Source organism: Pipistrellus kuhlii, unplaced genomic scaffold, assembly GCF_014108245.1.
Source record: "Pipistrellus kuhlii isolate mPipKuh1 unplaced genomic scaffold, mPipKuh1.p scaffold_m20_p_1, whole genome shotgun sequence".
Lineage (NCBI taxonomy): Eukaryota > Metazoa > Chordata > Mammalia > Chiroptera > Vespertilionidae > Pipistrellus > Pipistrellus kuhlii.
In genome coordinates, this window is record NW_023425404.1 from 46,925,407 (window position 1) to 46,952,820 (window position 27,414).

At 39.4% G+C, this 27,414-nt stretch overlaps 1 protein-coding gene across 2 annotated transcripts in view; it reads left to right on the forward strand.

Annotated features, from left to right (window-relative positions):
- The window catches only part of FBN1 (fibrillin 1), a 232,076-nt gene that overhangs the window by 130,109 nt on the left and 74,553 nt on the right, over positions 1-27,414 (forward strand). For both annotated transcript variants that reach the window (XM_045582776.1, XM_036442846.2), the window contains exons 14-28: positions 2,798-2,923; positions 4,736-4,858; positions 7,165-7,287; positions 8,345-8,497; positions 12,171-12,224; positions 13,806-13,931; positions 18,862-18,987; positions 19,805-19,924; positions 20,022-20,159; positions 21,160-21,210; positions 22,815-22,940; positions 23,951-24,178; positions 26,134-26,259; positions 26,371-26,499; positions 27,288-27,413. In XM_045582776.1, coding sequence (XP_045438732.1) covers positions 2,798-2,923; positions 4,736-4,858; positions 7,165-7,287; positions 8,345-8,497; positions 12,171-12,224; positions 13,806-13,931; positions 18,862-18,987; positions 19,805-19,924; positions 20,022-20,159; positions 21,160-21,210; positions 22,815-22,940; positions 23,951-24,178; positions 26,134-26,259; positions 26,371-26,499; positions 27,288-27,413 — 1,875 coding nt within the window. The remainder of the gene's footprint in view (positions 1-2,797; positions 2,924-4,735; positions 4,859-7,164; positions 7,288-8,344; positions 8,498-12,170; positions 12,225-13,805; positions 13,932-18,861; positions 18,988-19,804; positions 19,925-20,021; positions 20,160-21,159; positions 21,211-22,814; positions 22,941-23,950; positions 24,179-26,133; positions 26,260-26,370; positions 26,500-27,287; position 27,414) is intronic.

Genomic DNA, 27,414 nt, shown 5'->3' on the forward strand with positions numbered 1-27,414 from the left:
ACCCGAGACCTTTCAGTCCACAGGCCAACACTCTACCCACTGAGCCAAACCGGTTATGGCAGCAGGCTAATTTTTAAGACGATACTTTTATATGGCCTGAGAATGATGTTATAAATATCCAATGACTCTTGGCAGAAAAAAGGTTCCCCACCCCTGGTCTACAGACTAAGGAAGTAGCCTGTAAGTCTTCCTAGTGTGGTCAGCTGCTGCATCATTTGTTCGCTGGGTGGATGTGCAGAATCTCAGGTCCCACGCCAGATCTGCCGAGGAAGAATCACATTTAAGTTCAACTTGATCCTCAGGGATCCACATGCACATTCAAGTTTTCGAAGCACTCTTATCAATGTTTCCTCATGAAAATTCCCCCTCAGGTTTGCTTCTTCATTAACATATTAAGTCACCCAAAATGCCTTTTATTGGCTGACTGTGATGTACGAAGGGGTACTTTCCACCCTCAGAGAACTCATATATCTATATCTTTATAAATTTGGCACAGAATGAGCTGGGCTGTATCACTGTTGCAGTAAAGCCAGATAAAAGCAAGAAAACTCCCTGTTAAAATTAAATACAAGGAAAGATGGGAGGTTTGTATGACTTAAAAATGTGTAAGCCATTAATAAGAGTTAATTTTATTGCCTCTTTTAGCAAAAGCTATGAGTTGAAGACATATAGAAGTTCTAAGTGTTTGTTTTTACCAGTGACTGATTTCAAAATCTTTGTATTTAGTTCTGACTTGAAGATTGCTTCCCATCCGTACATTTTAGTTCACTCCTTTGGCAATTGGCAGTTTTGAGCAGAAAAGAACTTCAGTCTGCTAATTAATTTCTATTAATAGCATACTTAGTGAATTATAAATGTGGGTAGTTTGATTATCTAATTTTAGAACCTTCTTAATATTAAAACATTATTTAAAATAATTAGCATGTTCAGTGTACTAGGCATTTTTGAAATAGTAGAAAATAAACGTAAAGTGGTGTGTCAGAAATCCGCACTATTAAATAAATGACTAGAAGACACTATTGAGAGCACTCAGGTAGGGCACAGGCAGCAGTGAATATGAATGTTGTTGTCATTCATGTGAGAATTGATTTATTAGATACTGAGGACTTCCTAAAAGCCTCCAGCACTGTCTTTGTTAAGAGCTAGTGCTAATAAGCTTATTATAAACATAGAAAATTGATAGCATGATCACAGTTTTGGGCAGATACTTGCCACAGATGGTCAGAAAGGCTGTGTACTTCATTGAGAAATACATGATGGGCTGAACAGAGTCAGAAGAGACAGACTTTGAATGGTGAGCTTTTCATTCATCTTGTAGAGCAGCAGGGAGCCTGAGGCATTCAGAAATTAGTAAGGAGAAAAATCGCTGAACTCTTTATCCTAGCCCCGAGAATATGTGGGTTTTCCTATTTTTTTTGGAGTGTGGAGCAACTCAGATTTTAGCAAGGATTAAGAAATAAATGAGAGAGAAAAAGATCGGAGGTTGTTGGCACAAAGATCAGACAGAAGAAAAGCCCAGACTGCCTCAGCTAGTCCAAGGACTCGTGTGGAAACCGCTGCTGGGTCTGCCCAGAAAGAAAGTGCGCCTGAGGGTCAACCACAAGACACCCTGCAGACGCAGTGCAGACAGTCAGAACCACCCATGTGCCATGAGTGCACATTCTTGTCCTCCGGAGGGTGCTGAGGGCACTTGTAATCAGGGACATGTGGTCTCGGCTCCAATAGGTAGGTCTGCTCCCCTCCGGTTCTACACAGATCCTTGGTCTCCACCCTCTGGGGAAGAAGCCCTGGCAAAGCTTGTGTGCTGTGTAGACAAGGCGGTTTGTGTTCATCCTCTTTGATGTTCCTCCACGTAGCTAGCTTAGAAACGAAGAGGAGCAGATAATCCAGGACACTGTCTTGTCCAATTTGGGTTTATTATCAATCTTTAAATGAGAGATCAGATAAAAGTTTACCCCAGTTATTGTCATCTTTAACGCTTTCACATCAAGCTCTGCTGTTTACTTTGGCATAATATTGAATACAATAGAAAAAAGAGGGAAATGCCCACAGTACCAATGTTTTATTTGGTAGGTAGAATACTCATAATAGAATACTCAAAATTCTCAGTTGTGATAGAATCCTGTTTTTAAAAAAAAAAATAAAAAAAATAGAAGAGCGACTAGGAATAAATAAACAATAACATTGTACTTGGACCAGAACTGCCATCAGGAAGGTAGACATTCAGAGTCATGTGATTGATGGTTTACAGATGGAATTAAATGTTTTTTTCAAATAGCATTTTTGTTTTATTATTCTGATATAGCTATCAGATCTACCTTATTTTTTAAATCATATACAGAATGTGGCAAAAATAGGTTTACAGGTGTTGATACATGAAAACAGAGTTTATTCTTGTATTATATTTTGTTGAGTATTGTATTATTTTACATACAAGCAACTGTATTGAAGGATGCCTGCAAAAGTTCAACATGAATTATGGTATATACTGGCTCATTACCTCAGCTAGGAAAATGGTGAAGAAGAATCTATTTTATTTATAAATCGAGGTTTAAAGAGTCTTATAAGAAATTAGAGTTAGAGTGAATACTATTATGTTGGCATTTTTCTTCTGTCATATGTCTTTCAAACTCTTATTTCTCACAATATTTGATGCCAACTTTATGTTTGAAGAGTATTATTTAGTAATTATGACCCAAGGTTAAGATTATGAGTTTGGAGGTGGAGGGAGGGAGAAATAAAATACTTTTTAATCCCCTAACTAAGGCTATTTCTTCTACTTTAACTTTGATTTTAGACATTGATGAATGTTTACAGAATGGCCGGATCTGCAATAATGGACGTTGCATCAACACAGACGGCAGTTTCCATTGTGTGTGTAATGCGGGCTTTCACGTTACAGTAGATGGGAAGAACTGTGAAGGTAATGACAGCATGCTAACAATAACAGTATAATACTGTTATCTCCTTTCCAGTGAGTGTCAATATCAGAGGTCTTTAACAAGACAAAGTCAACCATTGAGTGAAAGGTCAAAATATTAAATATATTTCACATATTGTTATCTGGGAGGCAAGCACAATTTTCAACAATATCCATGCCTTTAATTCACATTTCTGTGAGTCAAATACATTTTAGATATAGGAGGAGAGCTTGCCATTTAAAGATCCCTGGTTATGATGAAACTTTGGTGGCATAAATCATTACTTCCAAATTTTATAAAATTAGAGTTTGTACATTTTTTTAAATGCAGGGCACATCGTTTATTTTTTAATCATAGTTGATCCTTCTGTTTAAACTGTCTACCTAAGTAATAACAAATTATTAACGGGCATCTGAAAATGTAAAATTTGATTGAGAATGATTGACTATAGAGAGCCAGCCATAATTTTATATTATCTCTTGAATTAGGTAATTTTATATTATCTCTTGAGTTAATCATCTCATTTTTTTCTGAATTGGGCTGTTTCAAATATTTTGTCATTTTTCCTAAATTGAAACTATGGCAATTATTGATGAGTTTCCACTTCTTAGACTTTCCATGAAAAATGAAGAATGGCCCTTATCATCTTTCCCAACATCTTTGGGAAAGATCCCAAGAATCTATTCATACATTAAAAGAATTTCAAAATTGTTCTTAGAAACATTTTTGGCAGAATATTATCTCAGTGATTCAATTCAAACACCTAATGCCAAAATTCTAGGTTGGGACAGAATCCTGTTTAAAAAAAAGAGATAAATTACACTGATCTGACTAATGCCTGTAAGTAAAAACACACCATGTCTAGAAGATCAAACGCCTTCCAAGACATCCTTAATATTAAATAAAATAACATATTGATGAATTTAAAGAAATATCCTCATGGTCAAAGGATCCTTAAAAGTTAGCTGGCATGACTATAGTCCATAGTCAAATCTTGCAGTTTAAAAATACATTTTTTTCTTACTCCTATTTGAAATTGCTTCAAACTTCAAGCTGTCCTCTGATTCTCTGGTTTCCACTTTTTAAACTATATAAACTATATAACTGATTGATTTTTAGAGAGAGGAATTGGGAGAGGGAGAGAGAGAGAGAAACATCCATGTGAGAGCAAAACATCAATCGGCTGCCTTCTGCATGTCCCCCTATGGGTAGAGCCCACAGCATGGGCATGTGGCCCGGGAATGGAATCAGCAACCTTTTAGTGCATGGGACAGTGCCCAACCACATGAGCCACACTGGCTAGGGCTCTAGTTTTTACTTTTTAAAGAATCAGGAAATCACTTAAATAAATTTCAAATTCCATTATTTAATTTTTACTTTTGGTATATGAGAATAATATGGATCTGTGAAGTAAATATAACCATGAGGCTGCTAACACAGTTTCAGTTTGTAAACTACTATTCCTTAAAAGAGTCTTGGTAGTTTCTATTGAGTCAAATTTCATAATATGTGTATGTATATGACATAAAATTATATATTAACTTTATATATATATATGTATACCATGTATGTGTATATGTGTGTATTATATATACATGTCATAAAATAAATTTAGCTTTATAGTTAGCATGCATATGTCAAAATTGAGAACTTGAGATACATATTTCCTATGGCTGTAATTTGGATGATCATTAGCCTTAGACTATAATTTTATAAAAGAAAGAAATGTAAAGAAACAATCGCATCCATCTAGATTGGCTTCCTTTGTAAACTTATTCTTCTGATCCTAAGAAAATGTACATTTGTATTTTAAGATATGGATGAATGCAGCATACGGAACATGTGTCTTAATGGAATGTGTATCAATGAAGATGGCAGTTTTAAATGTATTTGCAAACCTGGATTTCAGCTGGCATCAGATGGGCGTTATTGCAAAGGTTTGTGCTTTTTCCTTCTCTCTACATTACTGAGAGGTACCATTTTATTGATTCTACCCATTTAAATTACTCCTCATTCTGGATTAGGCAATGTCCTAAGTCCAGCCTCCAGAGAGCTACCATGAGTGCCCAAGAGGCTGTCCTTATTTCAGAAAGGATGTTTAGGGTCTCCTTAAAGGAGCCCAATTGGCCTACCAACAGATGAGAGTGCCTTTTAGATAAGCTGGGTCTGCCTCTTCCTTGCAGTTGAGGAATAAGCGCAGTTAGCCGCCTTGATGGCTTCCTTTTGCCACTTCTTCCATCTTCAGGGGGACCAAGTAATGTGGATTCATTGCAGTGATCTCTTTTTCATGGTTCTCTCCACATGCCTTAAGGAACAGAAAATTATTCATGGACAATTTATTTAGGCTTTCTCAAGAAACAAAAGGGTAACAAGATTAAGTAGAACAGATAAATGAACCAAGAGGCACTGGGTAGCTTGGTAGCTTTTGAAATAATCTCATTGTTCCAGGTATTGAAGCAAAAGTGAAGATTTTCATTTGTGCTTTTGAAAACTGGTATTCTAAGGAGAGTCATAGGGGATCCACCTGAGCTTAGAGTCTCTTGCCATAGTTAGCAGGGGTGAGAGGCTATTGTGCTTGGGTTCAAGATCTAAGTTGAAACCAGGCTTCTCAAGAAACCTCACACTCATAACAGGCCCAGGAAATCTGCTGAAATGCCACACACAGAGCCTTTTGCTCCTGGGTTCAGATGCAGAAGCACAGAGCTTCCAGCTCTTCACTTGCAGGATAAAATCCCATGGTGCCCCTTCTCCAGCTGGTGGACAGCTTTGGTAAAGGTGTTATGGAAGAAAGCCTTATATCAAGTTTTTGGCAAGATGTGCATGTTCTCTAGGCTTTAAAGAGCTTCTAGTTCTGGGTTGTTTGCCTACTTTCTCTATGACCTTCAGAGCAGTGACTTAACTTAATGTTGGGCAAATCTGTCTTCCTAGCAAGGAAAAACATTGGAGTTTTTAAAGCTGAGGTAGAAAATTGGTTTCTGTACTTTTGTGCCCTGTACTGGGAGAAACTCAGAGTTGGGAAGACAAGATGAACATGTGGAAATATTCTGCAACGTAAGACAGCATAACGGAGTGCCAAAACGTGCAGATCAAGTGCTGTACACGTGAAAAAGAAAGGGGAAGAGATGTGAAGGCTCCCTTGTGAGCAGACCTTTAGCAAGAACACACACTCCTCTTAGCTACCCACGGAGCACACAAGATTCACTTTCATTGCTTTGAGGCTGCTAGTGAGCCCACAGCCTCTCATCATTAAGTATGAGAATGGTGATAGAACTATTTCACAAGACACTAGTAGATGAAACTAGTTTTTGCAACTATTTGCAACCAGTGAAACAGAGGCCCAATGCATGAAATTTGTGCAAGGGGCTCGGCCCTCGCAGCCCCGGTGGCTGCCTCAGCCCTCGCAGCCCCGGTGGCTGCCTCAGCCCTCGCAGCTCCAGCTTCGTCTGGAAGATTGTTCAAATGGTTGTCCAGATGGTCGTTCTGCTGTTTGGTCTAATTAGCATATAAGCTCTTTATTATTTAAGATTATATAAGATAGGTTGTTCCATTCATCTGAAAGTGCCTAATGACTTGGAAGATTTGTTCTGACTTTACTATCTGGTTTAAGAATCAAAGATAGAGAGAGAGAATCAGAGAGAAAAGGCTTCATATTCTTAGTGGTCTTTTCTTCTGGTGTATAGAGAACATGAAACATACACTGTAATAAGAATAAAGGAAAAAGAAAATTCTTTATATGAAGATTTCCTTATTTCCCATGGTTTTTCTCTTGCCATCACAGGAGAAGGTTTTTCTCTTAATGCTGGATGGCCAAAGGAAAAGCTTCCTGCCCAGGTCAAAAGTGCAGTTTATAACCAAGCCAGATTCCTGGCAGTCCTAGAACTGCAGTGTGAAACATTGCACCAGATCCTTTGTATTTTAGCCGTCCCTTTTCTTTTGCTTCCAGTTCTGTTTTTGCTTTTGTGATTCTTGTTTTGGATTACAAAAACAACAACAACAAAAAATATCCTTCAGGAAAATGTTATTAAAATAGCCTTCTAGGGAAAAGAAATAAGCTCAACCAGGTTATTTCTTTTGGTTTGTGTTCTCTCATAGGACACTGAAAATGTATTTTATCGAGCTTTGATTGCTGATCCTGCATATTATGTCCCATCTTCCCCATTTCCAAATGTAATGGAACTATAAACATGTTATGGCCGTAGGTGAAAGTTGCTTCTTTTTTAATAAGTGCTTTTCCGCACCACAGATATTAACGAGTGTGAAACACCGGGGATCTGCATGAACGGGCGCTGTGTTAACACCGATGGCTCCTACAAATGTGAATGCTTCCCTGGACTGGCCGTGGGACTGGATGGGCGAGTGTGTGTTGGTAAGTTAAGCCATAACAAGATGTAGGATAGCAATTCACTCTCTGTCAATCAATAAAAAACTCACCGATAGCAAATGTAATCGACTGCAGCAGATATGATATCATTAATATTTATGGAGCAACAAACCAACAGTCAGTTCTCTTCTTGGATAAATTGGATATTAATTTAAGGGATAGAAAGATGAGCTGCAGTAAATGGAAAGCAAAGGAATCCTCACCTCTTCTTACCCCTTTTCTTTCCTAATCACAGGGCTGTCCTCAGTTTTCTCCAACTCTCTTTGATTGATAATGGTTTTTGAAATTGGCCTGTGTATGTTCATTATCTCTTGGCAACATGTTCATCAAGTATTAACGTCCAAAGGGAAATACAGAATGCAGCAGAGGAGGATGTGAATAACCAAGAAACTTAGATCATAATAGTTTTATGTGGCTTTATAAGAAGTTTGAGTTTTCTTGAGACTTAGATATGAGTTTTATTCAAATGATTTTTAAGAAAGTTAGTGAACCCTTTGAATGGGGAGGGGATTGGGCATAGCTGGACACCCTCTCCCTGATGCTAAAGATGACACTACGTACTGGCCACCATTTACAGACTTATATGATGAACCTTTACAGGTCAAACTTCCCTATTTTGGAAGTACATCCAATTCAGGCATTCAATAATTACATGTCTATTTGGAGGTAGGCCACAATTCATAAAGATCTTATTTATCATGGGGTGATATTCAGCCATCAGCCATCATCATTATGAAGTGTCTGCTTTGTTCAGGCCTGGGGCAGACAAAAATGAATGAAGTATAATTCCAGTACCTAAGTGCCTCCCAGTTAAGGAAACCATGATAGTCCCTAGAACACTGAGGCCATTGGTTTCCAGGGCTTGGAAACTGAATGTAGTTTTTTTGTCTTATTGTTTTTTTTATTGAGACCTAACACCAGAGGCATTATTTGTGAGTAAGAACAGGGATGATGGATAAATAAAGCTTGTTTCAACTTTGACCTGGGGGGGTCTCATCTGTTTGAAGCAGTGGCGTGATGACAGATGTGTCTTTCCGTTTAGACACACACATGCGGAGCACATGCTATGGTGGATACAAGAGAGGCCAATGTGTCAAGCCCTTGTTTGGTGCTGTTACTAAATCCGAATGCTGCTGTGCCAGCACTGAGTACGCGTTTGGAGAACCTTGCCAGCCGTGTCCGGCGCAGAATTCAGGTATGTTCTGTCATGAGGATGCCTTCCTTGCACTGCTAGCCTTGTGCCACCATGTGCAGTCTTGCGTTTGTGCAGGTCCTAGGGAAAGAGTACATATGCTCTCCAGGTACATCATGTACCTTCCTGGGGTCTTGGCAGGAGTCTTGATCCACATTACTCACCCGATTCTAACAACTGTTTGGAATAGGCAGCACATTTGTGCCTCCCATCTGCATTCCCCCACCTTAATATAATAATAGTCATGCTCTTTGGAATACATGTAATTTTGTTTTCTAAAGTAGTTTCATGGTGTTTGCATTTTGTAGGGATGACTTATAAAGCAGAATTTTACATAGCATAAGAGTAAATAGTTTTCAGGTTACCTGAATATTTCCAACTATTCTCCAAAAGGCCTTGTAAATTTTGTTCAAATCCATCGTGTTGATTTTAGTGTGCTACTCCTAAATAATTTTATTCAAGCCTAGGGAAAAAGTAATTTCCATTATTTGAAGCAACACGGAACAGTGGAAAGAAAACTGGTCCATCATAATTCTGCTCCCAGGCCACAGGCAGACAAAGTACTCAACTGGGAGGAGTGGGGGCGTTAGTTTTCTGTGGATTTCTGTTTAGGAATTTTCCTCACCTATTTGCAAAAAGGTTTGAGATGGCTTACATTGGTAAACATAATTATAAACTAGAATGATATGGAAAAGGGATTCTTAGTTTTCTCATATCTAAAATGACTTGTTTTAGGTAATTCAGAGGAGCTTCTCTACTTGTAAATTATATTTATTTGTAAGACAAAAAAAGTGTATTTAAATTAAAACAATAGACTCTGCATTTGAACAGAATTTTAAGGTGGCTTGGCCATTGGCTTCTAATGCCTATGTTAGATCTAATATTGAAAACATGTAGTTCTGATTGGTTGGTTCATTTTGATAGGTTCTATTATTTCATTTCTGACCTAGAAATTAAAATATCAAAAGTTAGAGAAAGTTAAATGGAGACTTTTTAAAAATGAGGATACCAATGAAAGAATAAAAGCTTTATCCTGTCTGATTACTTTACCCAATGACTAATATACAAATGATCATTTTATATTAATTATCAATCCATTAAATATTTGTTTATAATACTTCAATTATGTAATATACAAATATAATTTTATTCAGCAAAATAATTTTATTCAAATAGCTTTATAGTCATATATCATTACTGTTAGCCTTTTGTATGTTACTTTAACTTTTCAAGTACTTTTTTGTTGCCTGCTTTGAATTTAGAAGATAGATAAGTATCTTGAAAACTGGTGCACGGGACTATCGGTGATTTGTTCATATAGGAAATGAGTGGAAGAGCCAACCTTAGAACCCAGGACCCTTGGTGCATATACCTAGTTCTTAGTTCTCACCTTTTTCCTCTGGACTGAGTACATCGCCAAAGAACTTTAGCTGTGCCGGGTGTTATGATACGTAGGAAAATAATTGGACTTATAAAAAGATGACTAAGGAGACCAGATTTCTTTAGAAAGCTTGGAGTGACATTTGAAGCCTAGTTCCACTAGCCTCCATTTATATTTGAATGGATTTGCACAGCAGAGGCCCACATGTGGAAGTGATTTCATTCAGTGTGTTTCTCTACCTCTTTGGTAAATGGAAATGCCAAGTTATGAAGGATCTGAATATAAGCATCCCTTATTTCAGGAGAGAAGAGGGATTTCAAAAGGTATTGAAAATATCCAGAAGGCATATCTTTAGCTAACCTACTGAGAGACCCCAACCACACAACATCTAAAGCCTATTTTTGTGCTCTGGAGGTCAAGTGGGCTATATATGAAGATATTTCGCACAGGCTGAGCATTCCCTCTCACAGAGATCAGTTAAATACACAGAAGTGTCATCATTAGGAATATTTTTGATCTGTCCCCATGCCACTGTCTTTATGGCACAATGCTGAGACAGCTCAGCAACACCTGTCATCTAAGTGCTTGAGCTGTCCCAGGTGTTATGCTGAGCACTTTCCACGTTCTCTCATTAAATCCATGGGACTACAGTGGGTATTATTGTCTCCAGTTTATAGAAGATGAAACTAACAGAGGGAAACGCCTTGCTCTCCAGGCCCCCAGAAGTAAGCATAGCCATCAGCATTCAAATCCATGCTAACCTGAATTCACCACAGGGAATGCTTTAGTACCAGATCTTGCCCAAATGGAAAAGAACAATAGTGTACCTGCATTTAGTGTAAGCATCAGCTAACTCAGCACTAATGTTAAAAGTATTTTTTACAAAACTGGTTTGATTTTGCTTTTCCTGTTTTTATTACATAGAGTATTTCTCCACTTTTTGGTTAGATGTCTCAATTAATTGCTACTGTAAGAGAACAAAAAGGACATGTTTTCTTTTGCTCCTAGTTCCTGTCTTTCAAACACACAATGGCAGGCACCTTGCATTTGTTCCCTTTACCCACCCCCCTTTAAGATGATTTAAAAATTAGGGATTTTCCTACTTCTCTCAAATTTACGTTTGCTGGAAGACACAGGTTCTGAGGAATTCAACCTTAATTTTTTTCTATGGGTGGCCTAACTTCATGGTCGGCAAACTGCAGCTCGCAAGCCACATGCAGCTCTTTGGCCCCTTGAGTGTGGCTCTTCCACAAAATACCACGGCCTGGGCAAGTCTATTTTGAAGAAGTGGCGTTAGAAGAAGTTTAAGTTTAAAAAACTTGGCTCTCAAAAGAAATGTCAATCGCTGTACTGTTGATATTTGGCTCTGCTGACTAATGAGTTTGCCAACCACTGGCCTAACTCACTTGCATCACTGTCATCAGGAACACGATTCTCTAGTAAGGCTATAAGGACTGTTGGCTTGAGCAGTGAGCTGCAGGGGCCCCTGTAAAGATGCTCATCCTTAGGATTCATCCTTTTCCTGCAAATTATTTGCATTTAACCATGAAGCTCTCATGTCTATTAGATATTGTTGGAATTGTATGTAAAACATTTTATCAATTTTAACCAATATTACCCCAATAATTTTAATTAAAAAAATAAATAGAAATCGGATCTATCACAGTCTTGGGAACATAGTCCATAAACTTCTATTTCTTCAATAAGATCTCACAGTTTTAGCATCATGCAATACTTCTCCTAGGGACTTACATAGAATGAGTCTAGCACCCTGAAAAATACCCACTTTAAAAATGTACTTTCATGCAAACACAGGTACCCTGTTGTTCTTGTGAGTGGAGGCTAGAGACTTTGCAGAGAGAAATGAGAAAATGTTAAGACCTGGGTACTGAGGAAACAGCTCACACCGAGAAACGAAATTATTCCCAAGATGGTGGGAGAAAGTTTTATTAACAGTTAAGAAACCACACTTTAACAGGCACATTTCACTGTAAGTGTAAACTGTTCCCTGGTGAACAAAATCAAGTTATAGGAAAAAACACCTTTTCCGAAAGTGCTCTGCACGGGGAATTGCTGTAACTCGCCTATTGCCTTAAAACTTGTTTTCCTCAGTGATGCGGAGCCTTTAAATGGGAGCTCCGTGCAATGGTGACTCTCCCGGGAGATGCCTCCCTTTCCGTTGCCACTTATTTCAGTTCCACTCACTTTGGAGGAAATGATGTGTGCAAAACCAAAAGCAGGATCGACCTGTTCTGCAAACAAAGGGATCATTTACTGTCTGTTAATTTATTGCAGCGGAGTATCAGGCACTCTGCAGCAGTGGGCCAGGAATGACCTCAGCAGGCAGCGGTAAGGACTGGTTCTGAAATTTACTACCTTGGGCATGTGCAGAGGCGGGAACGGGCCTTCCTGTGGGTTTCCAGTTGGCCCCTTTACACCAGTCTGGTCTGACTCCCACATTGGCCATCACTGCATGAGGTACCTGGGTCACGGAGAAGGCCCCAGTGGGAGGGCAATCAGGGCACAGCAGGTCCTGGAATGCTGGGTGTGGGGCTTGGAAATGACAATTATTTGGGTGCCCTCCCTGGAGGGTGCGGTTAAAGGACAGTGGATGAGATACAAAAACTGGTTGCTCATTTACAAGGGGCAGCCTGGCCTTCCTTTGTGTCTTCCATTATCAAGTACAATTGAGGATTATGGGCTCAATTGAATTGTTATTTTGTAATTGTCCAGTTGGGAGCCATCTTATATTTTATATTTTTCATCTTTTGTAGCAGACAATGACAGCAATTAACTCAGTTAGGTGAGAATGAACTATTTAAGTGTAGGAGTAAGAACTAGAGAAATATCAGTGCTATAAAAGGAATTACAATTAAAAGGGAGAATTGGGATAAGTATAAAATGGGTGATAAGAAAGCCGAAAGGATTATTTTATTAATATAAAATGAAACTATTTGATTCAGAGGAGTTCTGCAAAAAGTGGGCTGGCTGAATTGATTGTCAGTTCACTCAACTTGATTGATTTTATCACTTCGAGTGGATGAAGGTGGGAGAGGATATTTGGAGGATGTGAGAGGAGAATTTAGGTAATTTATAATGAATAAGGAGCTAGTGTGGAGTAACTAAGTTGTGCTAGAGACCTGCAGAAATAATAAAAAAAAAAATTAGCTCTGAAGTATAGAAGAGTCAGGCACCAAGATTGGAGACTGCCATTCACTGATTGTCATTCTGCATCACCTTTGACTGTTAGAGCTCTCCTCTGTCTGGGAGGGCACAGCAAGGGGGAACCTAGCATCCTCTGGGCAGAGCCACAGAGCTCTCCCAGCAAAGGTGGTGTGTGAGCGAGCTTTGGACAGAAGCACAGGTCTGCCTCGAGCATTCTGGACACAGAGTGAAGAGGGTGTTTTATGTTCATGGAAGAGTGAAAAGCTTAAAGTTAATAAACAGGGTTCATATTTTAATTTGAGCTTGAGGATGTTATTACAAGAGTTTGAGCCATGAGAATGACACAGTCACCTTGTTTTGAGGTTAAGTCTGGTGGCAGTCTGGAAGGTGGAAGGTGGAAGGGAGACAGACAGCAGGTGGCAGAGAGACCAGTTGTAGGGACTTGGGCTCTGCTTTTGATTCACTTTTCCATCTCTGTGTTTGGATCAGAAGCCAGGAAGTCTCCTTCAGTTTGATTAAGGATTGGAAATCTTGTAAGTCCAGGTGAGAAGCCAGTTCCTCTCATAGACTAAGGGAAGGAAGATTTGACTCAGGATATCCTGTACTGAGAAAAAAGGATCAAAGGTTTTTATCAAATTGTCACCGTTTTGTTTTTTGTTCTCTTTTCATAAGATCCTAAGGCCATTACATTTATTGTAACGTTATCTTTTGAAAGTTCATTTGGTATTTAGAATGTTATTGATTTTGGACTCTCTTGTGGTGCAGACATAAACGAATGTGCGTTAGATCCTGACATTTGTCCAAATGGAATTTGTGAAAACCTCCGTGGGACCTACAAATGTATATGCAATTCAGGATACGAAGTGGATTCAACTGGGAAAAACTGTGTTGGTGAGACGTTCCCCCTGTTTGTGCTCATTGCTTTCCGCCTGTGATGCTCTGGCAGGAACTACTCAGGAAGGACTTCAGGGACTGGGCACGTGGATGCTCTTCACTTTGGGCGACAGCATGGTCCATCCATGTCTTGGTGGACAAAAATTTATGTAACTGAATCTTGATAATTTATGAATAATCATGTAGCAGATTTAGTCCTTTAAAGAGGAACTCCTTAGATCACATGTGTCAAACACAAGGCCCGCGGGCCAAATCCGTCCCGCCAGGCCTTGCAATGTGGCCCGCACCGCGCTGTCATCACTGCACTCCGCTGCGTTTCCATCACAATGACAGTTTATGACTGTTCAGTAAACCATTCGGCCCGCGATTTAGGCTGGATTTTAGATTTTGGCCCCTTCTCTGATTGAGTTTGACACCCCTACCTTAGATACATAAAATGCAAATACTGAACCATTCCAAGATGGCTACAAAGGCATCCCTGGCTTTTATCATGTAGCAGCTCTTTTCCCAACCACATTTTAGGATTAATCAGAGAAAACCCAGCTTATTTTCAGTAATAACTGCTCTCTGTTAAGTTTAACAAATATCATTTTTATGCTCTAACAATCCTAATGAAGGTACCAGCCGGTAACTAAATAAATCCTTTGGTTGAGAAGAAAATGGTCAACAGAGACACCATTGTTTTCTTCTTCAGCTTTTCCAGTTGCCTAGACTTAGCATCTTCTGAAATGTAGTGTCCGTTCTGTGGTGGAGTGACATACTGCCTCCGGTTTCCTGAAGTTCAGCTTCTAAAACCAGAATATTTAGACTTGTGAAAATATGCCAAAGCATACCCAAACCAAAATGTAAGATGGTGAACCTTTTTTTATTTGTAAGCAAAACACATTTTACCTCAAAGCAAACATACTTTCATGAAGTGGGATGAAAATTAGTAGTCTTTAAGATAAACAGAAGACCTAAAAGTATGTTTTTTACTTTATGAAAGCCATTTGGGGCTTTCTTCTGCCTTTAGGGCTATGTATGTGTGTATGTATTCATGTATTTTTATCCCCACCTGAGGATACTTTTTTACTGGTTGAGAGAGAGAGAGAGAGAGAGAGAGAGAGAGATTGATTGATTAATGGTTGCCTCCCATGTGCATCCCGATGGAGGAGGATGGGACCCACAACCTTGTGGTGTATGGGATGACACTTCAACCAACTAAGCCAACCAGGTTTATTAGTGGTATTTTAGGGATAGGGTTTGAAATGTACTGTTCTAAGGTGGTTAGTCAGTTGTTGGAAATGTAATAATTTATAGATGCTACAGATTGAAATAAACAAATGTCCTGTTTGTTCTTTTAACACACAATCTAGCAAGTATCAACTAATTACCTATTGGGTAATGGACTCAACTATCTCTGATCTAGCCATTAGGGAATCACCATATGTTCTGATCCTAGGAAAAACAAGTTTCTCTCATATGTCCTTGGGTGTCAGCTGTTTTATTTGTCATGTTTCTCCCTTTACCATTTGGAGTTCTCTGGTGTTGGAGAACTTGATGAAATGCTGGGACCCCTCCCAAGAAACTTGTTGCCTTTGAGTAGACAAATAGTGCTTTAATTTATAAGAGGAATGGGATTAAATTATATCATATAGAACTTTACTGCCTTGAACAAGGAACAGTGGTCATGCCATTTAAGTTTTTTTAATTTATTACTAGAGGCCCAATGCATGAAATTCGTGCATTCGAGGGGGGATCGCTCAGCCCAGCCTGCACCCTCTCACAGTCTGGGAGCCCTTAGATGATGTCCGATTGCCAGTTTAGGCCTTCTCCCTGCCTAAGCCATCAGTGGGACATCCTTAGCATTGCCATGGAGGCAGGGAGAAGCTCTCACCACCACCGCTGTGCTCACGAGCTGTGAGCCAAGCTTATGGCTGAGCAGTACTCCTCTGGGGGAATGCACTGACCACCAGGGGGCAGCTCCTGCATTAAGCATCTGCCCCCTGGTGGTCAGTGAATATCATAGCGACTGGTTATTCCTCAGTTTGGTCGATTTCCATATCAGCCTTTTATTATATAGGATGCTATATAGGACTATTTTAATATTGACCATCTCTGAAACATCCATAACTTGTCCCTTGGCCGTTTGTTATTACAAACATTCTTTCCAAAGCTTATTCAGCCTAATTGTTATTTCTGACTCCTAGTGCCAAGGTACTTTGGTTCTCTACGGCACTTTTTATATGTTACAAAGACCTTTATTCAAATGTAACTTTTTTATAGTTGTCCATTTGTTCTTTTTTTTCATAGCTCCTCCTCCTACAAAATTCTTGTGTTTATATTTACACTCTGACATCAGTATTAAAACAATGTGGATACTGTATGTATTAACACAGCAATACATGATGAAGGTCTGGCCTCTATTTATAGCTCTATCTAAATTAAGAAAAGGGAATGAGACAGAGAGAGAGAGAGGGGGGGGGCCTCTAACTCCAGGTGCTCTAAAACAACCCTCAATCACTTTGCCTCCTCCCCCTCCCCCTGCATCTCTGAGTTATTTTTGTAGGTCTTCTGTTTTCACACCTTTTACTATACTCTTCTTCTTTCCTATACTTTCACTGTTTTTTAATGAGTAATTTTTACTTTATCTCCTATTTATCTACTTACAGAATGGAACATAGCAGGTGTACTTACTGCCCTTCTCATACAATGTACAGTTGTCCAATTTTGCAGGCGGGAGCAGAATGCTGTACCTAATAGATCCCTCTGTTGTTAGGGCTGCTGACGATTGTCATTGTGGCCAAGATACAGATATGTTACTTTGGAAAAAGCAGAAATCTTACTTATTTTTCACCTGCTTGCCTTCTTAACATGTGGCATCCGCACACGTGGAAAAAGAACTGACAGTAGAACAAAGCATCTGCTCCCATTTAAATTAGCTTTCATCTGGGTCTCAGGCTAACTCAGTACCTAGAAAACATGGAGGATGGAAACAGGTCAGGGGGACTACACACCAAACCCTTCTCTTTGAAGTACAGGCTTCTTTCTCCCTCCCTCTCTTTTATTGCTGCTCCGAATGTGGCCCCTCCTTCTCTGTGGTCTACACTAACTTTTGAGAAATGAATTCTTTGTCTCACACACCCTTAATTGTAGGGCCCCTTTGTAGGTTACACATGGTATTTTAAAACTAGACTCTACTTAAAACAAGTTTTATTATTTTATTTGTCTATGAGAGCCTCTCTTCATTGGCAAACATGAAAAATCATTATTTATTTGGGCAGGCCAGAACGACACAGGGATGTTTAGCTCCATCCAGAAAACACCCCATGAGAAGCCAAAGGGAGAGCCTGAGAGGCTGTAGGGATTCTTTGTTCAGTGCTTTAGTATACACTGAGTGGCCAGATTATTATGATCTCTAAATGCAAAATAATCTTGCCACTCAGAGTGTATATCCTATATAATAATTCTATATAATAATAGGCTGATATGTAAATTGTCCCCTCAACCAGGAGTTCAACCAGCAGGCAGGCTGGCCAAAGGCCCATGTTCCCTTCCCCTGGCCAGGCTGGCCGGACCCCACCCATACACAAATTCATTCACTGGGCCTCTAAAAAAAAAAAAAAAAAAATATATATATATATATATATATATATATATATATATAAATATATATACATACACACACACATACACACACACACACACACACACACACACACACACACTGAATGGCCAGATTATTATGCATTCAGAGATCATAATAATCTGGCCACTCAGTGTATACTTCAAAGTTGGCACTATTATTATCAAGTCAAAAGTATCTTCAAATTTCAGATTATGTTCAGAAGTAGGAAGTTAGTACTCAAAGGTCCACTCCAGCCACTTCCCACACAGGACTCCAGGGCCTGGCTGGTTTTTAATGTTTCTCAATTCCTCAGTTTAAGTTTTCAGACACTATCAAAGTTTAAGAATTGCAATATGACCCTTTTGGAAAGTATTAACATTCCATACATTATTTTGACAGAATTCTCAGTATGCTACTTACTCAGCTGATAACATGACTTCACACTCGATTTTCCCATATTAAAGACTCTAAAAATATGTTGCTGAGTTAAGTGAGTTTAATACTGTGAACCCATGCAGCTCTCCAGTGCTGAATTTCTGTATCCTTTATGTCAGGGTTACTAGCTTGTCAAATGATGATCTAAGCAGAACCTCTCCATGTCTAAAAAATTCCTTGTGAATATATAGCTTTTTCTGTGGGCTGGGTGATGGTATAGCCCAAAGGGATACTTTGAAAAGCCATGTAATGTCTACACTTCCTACTCTCAGTCATACATATCAAAAGTTAGATTTTGCATCAGATAGGCCAACTATTCAGCTGAAAGCAAGGAGTTTCCTCAGCTCTCTAAATCTCCAGTCTAATTCCCCATGACAATTATAAACTTTGCAGATTGCCTCATACTTGATAAACATAACCAGAGACCTTTCAAATTATTCTAAAAAGAAACACCCATCCTGGAACTAACACATATCAAAAAATGGACCATATCTTCTAAATCTTTATTTAATTTCTTAAATAAATAGATTAGTCCTTTGAATTCTGGTACAATTAGACAATTATATAAAGATTAGTAACTTCCAGTAAATTCAGATTTTCTTCCTTCTCAAGAAAGAAGTGAATTGAACAGTGTGTGGTGACTTTAGACTTTGTACATACCAAGTACAGATAGTCAGATAACGGTACTTACCTGCAAGTACAGATAGTTTGGCATTCCATCAGGTCAAAGTTGTGTGGTGTAGGCAAAGACTAATGGGTCAAGTGTTTTGCCTCTTTCTTTGAATTAATTATATCATTGTGGCTTTGTGAATCTAACTAAAAGAGCAAAGAAGTTGCATACAAGGGATGGGCTCTTTTAAAAGTTTATTTTCATTGATTTTCCAGATATTAATGAATGTGTATTGAACCCTCTACTTTGTGACAATGGACAATGTAGGAACACTCCTGGAAGTTTTGTCTGTACCTGCCCCAAAGGATTTATATACAAACCTGATCTAAAAACCTGTGAAGGTAAACTACATTTTTTTTTGTTCTTATACTACATACTTTGCTTTCTTTTGTATTACCATTAGAAAGCCATGAAAATAAATAAGAGCACTTCTATTTTAGATAATTATGCCCCTTCAGTTGAGAATCTGTGGTCCTAAATGGCACTTGTATGCACTTTGCAAGCACTTGGTGGTACTTACCTGCAACTGGCATATTATTTGTCCTTTATTCTTAGTTTAAGTACCTTTTTAAAGCATTCATTTTGCATTTGCCTGCTATTGGCATTTTATTAGCTAACATTTAATAGATGTAGAAGACATTGGATAAATGTTGTTTGAGTTCATTATTCAGAAATCACACTTACAGATTTCCTTAATAAAAATATTTATCCACATATCAGGTTCTGTACCATAGAGACTTGCTTAATTATTATTTTTGGCATTCCATCTAGTCTAGAAAAAATTTATTTAGGCCAGTTTTACTAACTAATGAAGAATTTATGATAGCCATTGAGGCCAAAGTTTCCATATCCATTCATGCTCAAGACTAGTGTTTAAACTAAAAAACAGATCCAGAGACAGAGAAACATCGATCAGACAGTCAAACCTCAGAGGGATGGTAGGGGAGGGTGGGGGTAAAAGGTAGAGATCAACCAAAGGACTTATATGTATGCATATAGGCCTAACCAATGGACACAGATAACAGGGGGGTGAAGGCATGAGTGGGGGGATGGGTGGATAATGTGGGGATAAGGACACATATGTAATAACTTAATCAATAAAGAAATTTTAAAAAAAGACTAGTGTTTAGCAGTGATATAGAGCTGTTTTTGTTTCAGATATTGATGAATGCGAATCCAGTCCTTGCATTAATGGAGTTTGCAAAAACACCCAAGGCTCTTTTATCTGTGAATGTTCTCCTGAAAGTACTTTGGATCCAACAAAGACCATCTGCATAGGTATTTATCTTCCTGAGAATGATTTCCTGGTGTTCACCAATGCTGCTGTATTGAAGTACCTATTAAATATTATCCCTCCATCACCCCTCCCCCCCAGAAACCATCAAGGGCACTTGCTGGCAGACTTATATAGATGGGCGGTGTGAGGTCAACATCAATGGAGCCACCCTGAAGTCCGAGTGCTGTTCCTCCCTTGGTGCTGCCTGGGGGAGTCCCTGTACCAGATGCCAACTCGGTAAGTGAAATGGGCACATCTCACTGGTCACTTTGGTTAGAAAGGGGAAGCCTAGTACTTTGTGCATCTGGGTTCATGTGAGGATTTTAGAAGGTTTAATTCTGATGGCTTCAGTAAAACATAGTACCGAATAGAAGATTAAGAGAAGTATCAAGACAATAATTTCAGGTAATTTGGCAATTTATTGTTTTCTATCACCACATTGTAATACAGTGAGCTGGTATTGGTTTCCTGGACCAGCAATTCCTATTGGCTCTCTGGAAAATTATGGGATTAAGGGTTCTGAGCCTTTTATAGGTGCACATTTTCCAAAAAACAAAAACACAGAGTAACATAAAGAAATCAGTATTCATGACTAAATTTCCAAGTCTGTTGCAAACCTGAGGTCTAGGAGACTTGCTGATGATTTTGTTGATTCAACGTTTGGGTATATAAATGCATGAATTTACATAGTATGAATGCTGCAGGGCATGATATATTCAAGTTCTAGACTTTGGTTTCCAAATTATTGTTACAGTAATCCCATAGTTTGATTCCTATGTTAGGGCTAATAGCAAGAGATAAATCTAGCCAGTTTCCTTCTTGGTCCTCAATGTAACATGATCTTTAGGGCACATTGGGGTCTTTTTGGATATCTCTCAGGAACTGAGCTTTATTTCGTGTTTCTCATACTAGGTCAGTGATTGCAAACCACAGCTCAAAGTCACATGTGGCTCTTTGGCCCCTGGAGTGTGGCTCGACATTAGAACCACTTCTTGAAAATAGACTCGCCCAGGCCAAAAACCGACTTCTGTGCATGGGCCACGAAGTTTCAATCACACTGTATGTGCACGCCCGCACGTGGTATTTTGTGGAAGAGCCACACTCAAGGGGCCAGAGAGCTGCATGTGGCTCGCAAGCTGCAGTTTGCTGACCATTGTATTAGGTCATAACTACAAAGTCTGGATATTGTTATCTCAAATTTGTTTTTTGTTTTTGTTTGTTTGTGGTTTTTTTACAGATCCCATATGTGGTAAAGGCTATTCAAGGATAAAAGGAACACAATGTGAAGGTATTTATGATTATTTATAAACCATAAATTTCTGTGTGCTTGAAGAATGCTTGTGTTAACTTGGACTGGATAAAGATGTCATGTAACTTCACAATGAGAAATATGCTGTAGGGAAATAAAACAATGAGAACTGTAGTGCATAACAGATGTTAATTTCACAAGCATATATATAATCTTGCCAGTTTCAAGAGCAGAGTACAGGATAGCTGAGAATGTAGGCTGACCATGGTTTGAATTGACTGCCCTTTCAAAATGCTGTATATCGAGAAGATAAAAGAGGAGGTTTTTAATGGGGCTGTAAAATTTGCCTTTTTCTTAGTTTGTCCTATTTTTTGTTGTTTGTTTGTTTTATCACAGATGATTTAGAAAGAAACACTTAGCTGCATTAGTTTTGAAAAGATACATGGGTTAATATCTATTTTGCTATGGTTCTTTCTCCTGGGGTCCCAGGTAGACATAGGTCAGGGTGACTAACACCACCTGACATGACACAGCAGCTAAACAATTTTTAAAAAAACAATTAGTCCCATCTGCGGGATGAAATGCAATTTCTTCCCTGCTAAAATAAAGAGGAACACTATAACCTCCACCCAAGGTCTCGCTTTCCAAATAATGACTGAATTCTTTGGCCTTTCTTTCGTCCAGACCCACTGTTAATAACTTATCTGAACTCAGCAGCACTTTTATGTATACAAGTGGCCAGAACAAAAAAAAATACCCAAAAAGGTCAAATTTTTTCTTCCCACTTATCTCTCTTACAAGGAAAGATCTGAAACATTTTTTTCAGCATCCCTAGTTGGAGAAATATTTCTTCTAAATAGAGACACTATGTGTGAATTTCTTAACCAATGCTCCATGTTTTTGACATTGGCAAGTAAGTGCCTTTCTTTGGATTGATTTGATGGTGAATATTTTTCCAAATTAAGTGCAGAGCACATACTGCTTTGCATTAAGCAAACTGGTACAGAAAGGCACATTTGAGAGAGAGTCAGTGAGTGATAAAAGGGTGAACACGAGCATCTTTTCACTCTCCCCAACTCAAACTGGGACCACCAAAGTTTTGACAGAACAGTGAGACCATTGCTAAGGTAGAACCAGTAATACACTCCTGAGGACTTCTCAGCACTCTCAAAAGGGAATCTTTTTACCAGCCCTTCATATTCCTCAGTAGGATTTTTTTTCCATGCCCACTTTTAAGCTCTTTATTCTTTGCCAGTTTGAAAGACCACGTTTCTGTTTCTCTACTTGCTTCCAAACATCTGGTCTCACAAAGCTAATTATCTGGTTCCTGGGAGCCTTACTTGAGATAGTCACAGTATCCAGAGCTGTCTCTTAGACCTCACACCAGCTCCCTGTCTCTTCAATTCAGAAATTTCTCCTGAGACCAGTGGAGAAACTCATATCTTTAGCAGCAGGTGAGCTCTCTTTGTTGCTATTCAGACAGCCCAGAAATTCTACCTCAACTATTTGGAAGCAAACTAATTTTGTGATCTTATCAGGTTCAAATGGCCATTTCTGTTATGAGAGTAATTATGACTTCGCGAATGGAATTAAGTAGAATGATGTTACAGATATATTAACTTCATGCTTTCTTTTCTTCATAGATATCAACGAATGTGAGGTGTTCCCAGGAGTATGCAAAAATGGCGAATGTGTGAACTCCATGGGGTCATTTAAGTGCCAGTGTCCCAATGGGATGAGTTTGGATTCCACTGGAAGGATCTGCCTGGGTAAACACAGAACTTATTACCTTTCTAGTGACCATTTCTTGAAGATTATTAATGCTTTAGTTAATAAGATAGAGCTGAATATTTGGTTCCAAGTACAGATACATGCATCCCAAATTCAGAATTTTCGTTAGGATCCATGGTTGTTTTCTGGAAAAAGAGCCTTCCCTACCAAAGCTTTTTTTTTTATTCTTTATCAAAAGAGTAGAGAACGTGTTAGTGAAGTGAATTGCGTGTAACTATTTCTTCAATCATTATCACCACAGTTATTATTCCAGAGCTCTTAAATTCACCTCCATACATCATGAGCTCTAACATGTGACGTGAATGGTGGGGAGAATACTTTCAATTAAAAAACTATAACTCATACCTGTTAGGCCTGTCCTCCTATTGGCCAGGAGGACAGGTGCTTGCAGGCAACTTTTGTGGATATCAGGAAAGAAAGTGACTATCATGCCTTATGTTTTAATCACACTTTATAGTCTTCAGATGCATAATCTCATTTGTCTCAGACAAGCAAACTTCTTGGTTACAGAATAGGACCAAATTCTACGTCTTCTGACCTCTGATCTGCTATTCTTTCAATTCTTCCTCATAATCTCATGAATTTGGGGTTGGAGCTAGATATACCCCACATGTATCCAGAAGAATGTGTACACGAACACATGTTGAAGCGAAGGAATACTTGAGAAGAGGAGTGAATGGCTTTTCTTTGCTCTTCTTCCTCATTTTGGAGTTTACCATTCCATCTCTCCACAATGAAGTGGATCATAGGAAAAGGGGCTGGGGCCAGATCATTTGTTCTCCAAAGATAGAGATGGTAGTTTGATATTAGCCTGAGAAGAGATGGCAAGACCTCATGGCCGATATGCATTGGTACCCAGCATGTCTGTGAAAACATCTCCCCCAAGCACATTGCAGGATTTCTTAGAATACTGCTCCTTTCATAGAATTATCAGAAAAAGTGAACACAGAGTAGCTCCCTCTCTCATGCTCCCTCTGCTCTCTGGCAGATATCCGCATGGAAACCTGCTTCCTGAGATACGATGATGAGGAGTGCACTCTGCCCATTGCTGGCCGCCACCGCATGGACGCCTGCTGCTGCTCTGTGGGGGCGGCCTGGGGTACGGTGGAATGTGAGGAGTGTCCCATGAAAAACACGCCTGAGTATGAGGAGCTCTGCCCCAGAGGACCCGGATTTGCCACAAAAGACATTACAAACGGAAAACCTTTCTTCAAAGGTACAATGGTTTCAGTGCTTGGTTGCCCTTTCTTTTAGACCAACAGGATGCATTCGCATGAGCCCAGATTTCTACCAATAGGATTATGAGTACCGTCACTGTGTACCTCCATCGTCTCAGCATACATTCTTTGCTTCCTGAATGATCTGTAACCAAGCATTCACTCTGTAATGGGTTTTGTTTTTTTTCTATATCTCAGGATTTCCTGAGGTTGCTTGCCTCACCCATCCAGCCATTATTAAGTGTTAAAGTCGATTTTAATGCTACCCTAGCCAAACATGAATGAAAGGAAATGGGAAAATTGTATGCCATCTGCTAAAGCCACATGAGAAGACCTCTTATCTGCTGATTTGAGCATCCATGTCTCTGCAGTCCACCCGAGTACAGATAATGGAGGGCGAATGGCATGAGAAACCCAGCAGCAGGTCCTCTTTGTCCAAATGTAGCGAAACTCATTCCTGTGGCAGACACACTCCAGGGACAGGATATTTCAAACATTATTTCAGTTTATTATGCTATAATCTAAAATTCGTGCAAAAAAAACCCCAAGAAGTCGCAGATTTAATCTAATTCCAATTTGATTTAAGTTTTTGCACACCATGAGACAGAGCTTGTTTACTTTAGCATATGGAAAAATCATAATTGGTTACTCAGAATTCTGACTATTCAGGGAGGCTCAGCTTATGTTCCCAGTATAGAGTTTTGTGTTGGTTGCCCATTGTGTCTGGTCCTAGTTATTGTACTTCATAATTGAATCAGATGGGAAATGAGTATATAAATATCAGTTAACTATATTTATAGAAAAATGTGTAGACTTTTTTTTTTTTTTCCTACTGAGCATTTTGTCCAAGAAGCTCTGGGGTTTAAAATTGTTGTGTCTAGAGAGACGGTTTCTAGATGGCCCTGTTAACTGTCTCTTTAGTAAATTTAAAGGAACTCGAGTGATTTGCTTCCAAAGGCTGTGGGAATCCATTGCCACAGAAGGACGTAATGTTCTTGAGATTTAATCTGCCCATTCTGTCTCTCATGACACTACGTAAAAATTAACTCGTATTTGTTGAGCTTCAGGTCTTACTTTGGAAAGGCTCCTAAAAGGGTAAACTCAGATTACACGTTACAGAACTCATCCCTTAATATACAAAAAAACTATTTTATTTATACTAATGAAATTCTAAGGCTATATAATATTGATAAAATATTTTAAACAGTATGCATTATTTCCAAATAATTTAAATTAGAAATGATGTCTTCTTTGAAATTCTTGTACTTTATATGAAATTCATATAAAAAAGCATAAATGAATATCTTATTTCTCTACACCAGCAATGTTCAACCAGTGTGCCTCAAGTATTCTTAAAATTCGCATTATCTGACTACTTATTCAGGGGCACTAGCCTCTTTTTCCTGAGATTGTCAAGTTAAAAAATGACAACAGCCAGCACAATAATAGCCATCTTGTGTGAATGAATCAAAATTATACCCCCTTTTTTTTTTTTTTGTCAGATCAGCCAAGAATGTAATATATTTTTTTGTTTGTTTACCATAAATTTTTAGTATAATTACTTTACATGTGCCAGGAGATGAAAAAGGATGAAACTCTTTGCTCTACATACTCACTTGGTTGTTGAGGGGCAATATATGCTAATAATCTTCTATATGCTTTAAGTATAAACACTAGTGGTTTGGACCATTCATTCAGCAAATAGTTAAATGTTCAGTGTGTATCGGACTGGATTCCAAAAGTCCAAATAAATACACTCCTTACTTCTCTGATAATGCTTTCTAAAACAGAAGTTGAAAAGACATAGAAATATGTACAGTCATATTTCTCATGGATCATCACACAGTCTTTAAAATCAATATTGCCAAGACCCTCCAACCTCCTGGGTTTAACACGGTGGGATTGAGACCTATTGGTTACTCACAACTTCTCACACATGTTATTTTTCTTGAAGATATCAACGAATGCAAGATGATCCCCAGCCTCTGCACCCACGGCAAGTGCAGAAACACCATTGGCAGTTTTAAGTGCAGGTGCGACAGCGGCTTTGCTCTTGACTCTGAAGAACGGAACTGCACAGGTCAGTGAGGGGGCTCACCTTGGAGGGACAACCTTTAGATTCTTCACCTCTATTCCACAAGAATCAAGGCTATCCCGATACTCACTTGTGCCACTTGCTGCTTTTGTGCAGACATTGATGAGTGCCGCATATCTCCCGACCTCTGTGGCCGTGGCCAGTGTGTGAACACCCCAGGGGACTTTGAATGCAAGTGCGATGAAGGCTATGAAAGTGGATTCATGATGATGAAGAACTGCATGGGTAAGTGTGTGCCCCTTTGATCAGCATAGGAAAGAACAGATTCCAAGCAGCTTTGAGGACTCCTGGCCCATGGCCCCTCTTCTTCCTGTCCCACTGAGCTCTGCTCTCCTGACCAGTGAGCCCGGAATCAGTCTGTGGCAGCGGAAGGCTGACGTGGGAGAGCTGAGGGAATTCATGCTGCGGGGTGGTGGGTGGCCTCAGACACCAGTTATGGGTCCCAGACAAGTGAGTGTAAAGCCTAGAATAGACACCAGGGAAGAGAGAACAATTCAAACATAAGTTATATTCAAGATCACATTACAGTGTCTCTGCCCAATATTCCTAGAAAAGGAGATTAATGAAGCTGGATGCGTTAAGTCAGGGGCCCTGGAAACAAGCCTGAGATGGAGATTATTTTGAAGGAGTGCTCTGAGGAAGAGCCTGAAGTGAGGGAGGCGGGTGAGGGAAGGAGAAGACAGGCAGACGGCAGCCTGACCAGTTTTCCACAGGTGGCTCGGGAGTGTGAATAGCATCGGAGAATTGTCCTACCTTGAGACAAGGTGGCCAAGATTTTCTGTTTCCACATCAGTTCAATCAACTATTGGCCATGGGTGGCCGCCAGCAAGGGAGGGATAGGCCATATCTCACCTCCCAGAGATTTCTGAGTGAAATGCACAGCAGTTCTTCAAGAAGGAATCTGTTAGCGGCCAGGACACCCAGAAATGGGGTGATGAGTACACTGGCCTGGGCGTGAGGATCTGGGCAGGATACCACCAACATCTTCAACACGGGTCGTTTCCATTTTGCAGATATTGACGAGTGTCTGCGAGATCCCCTCCTGTGCCGGGGAGGCGCTTGCCTGAATACCGAGGGAAGTTACCGCTGTGAATGTCCTCCTGGTCATCAGCTGTCCCCCAACATCTCAGCATGTATTGG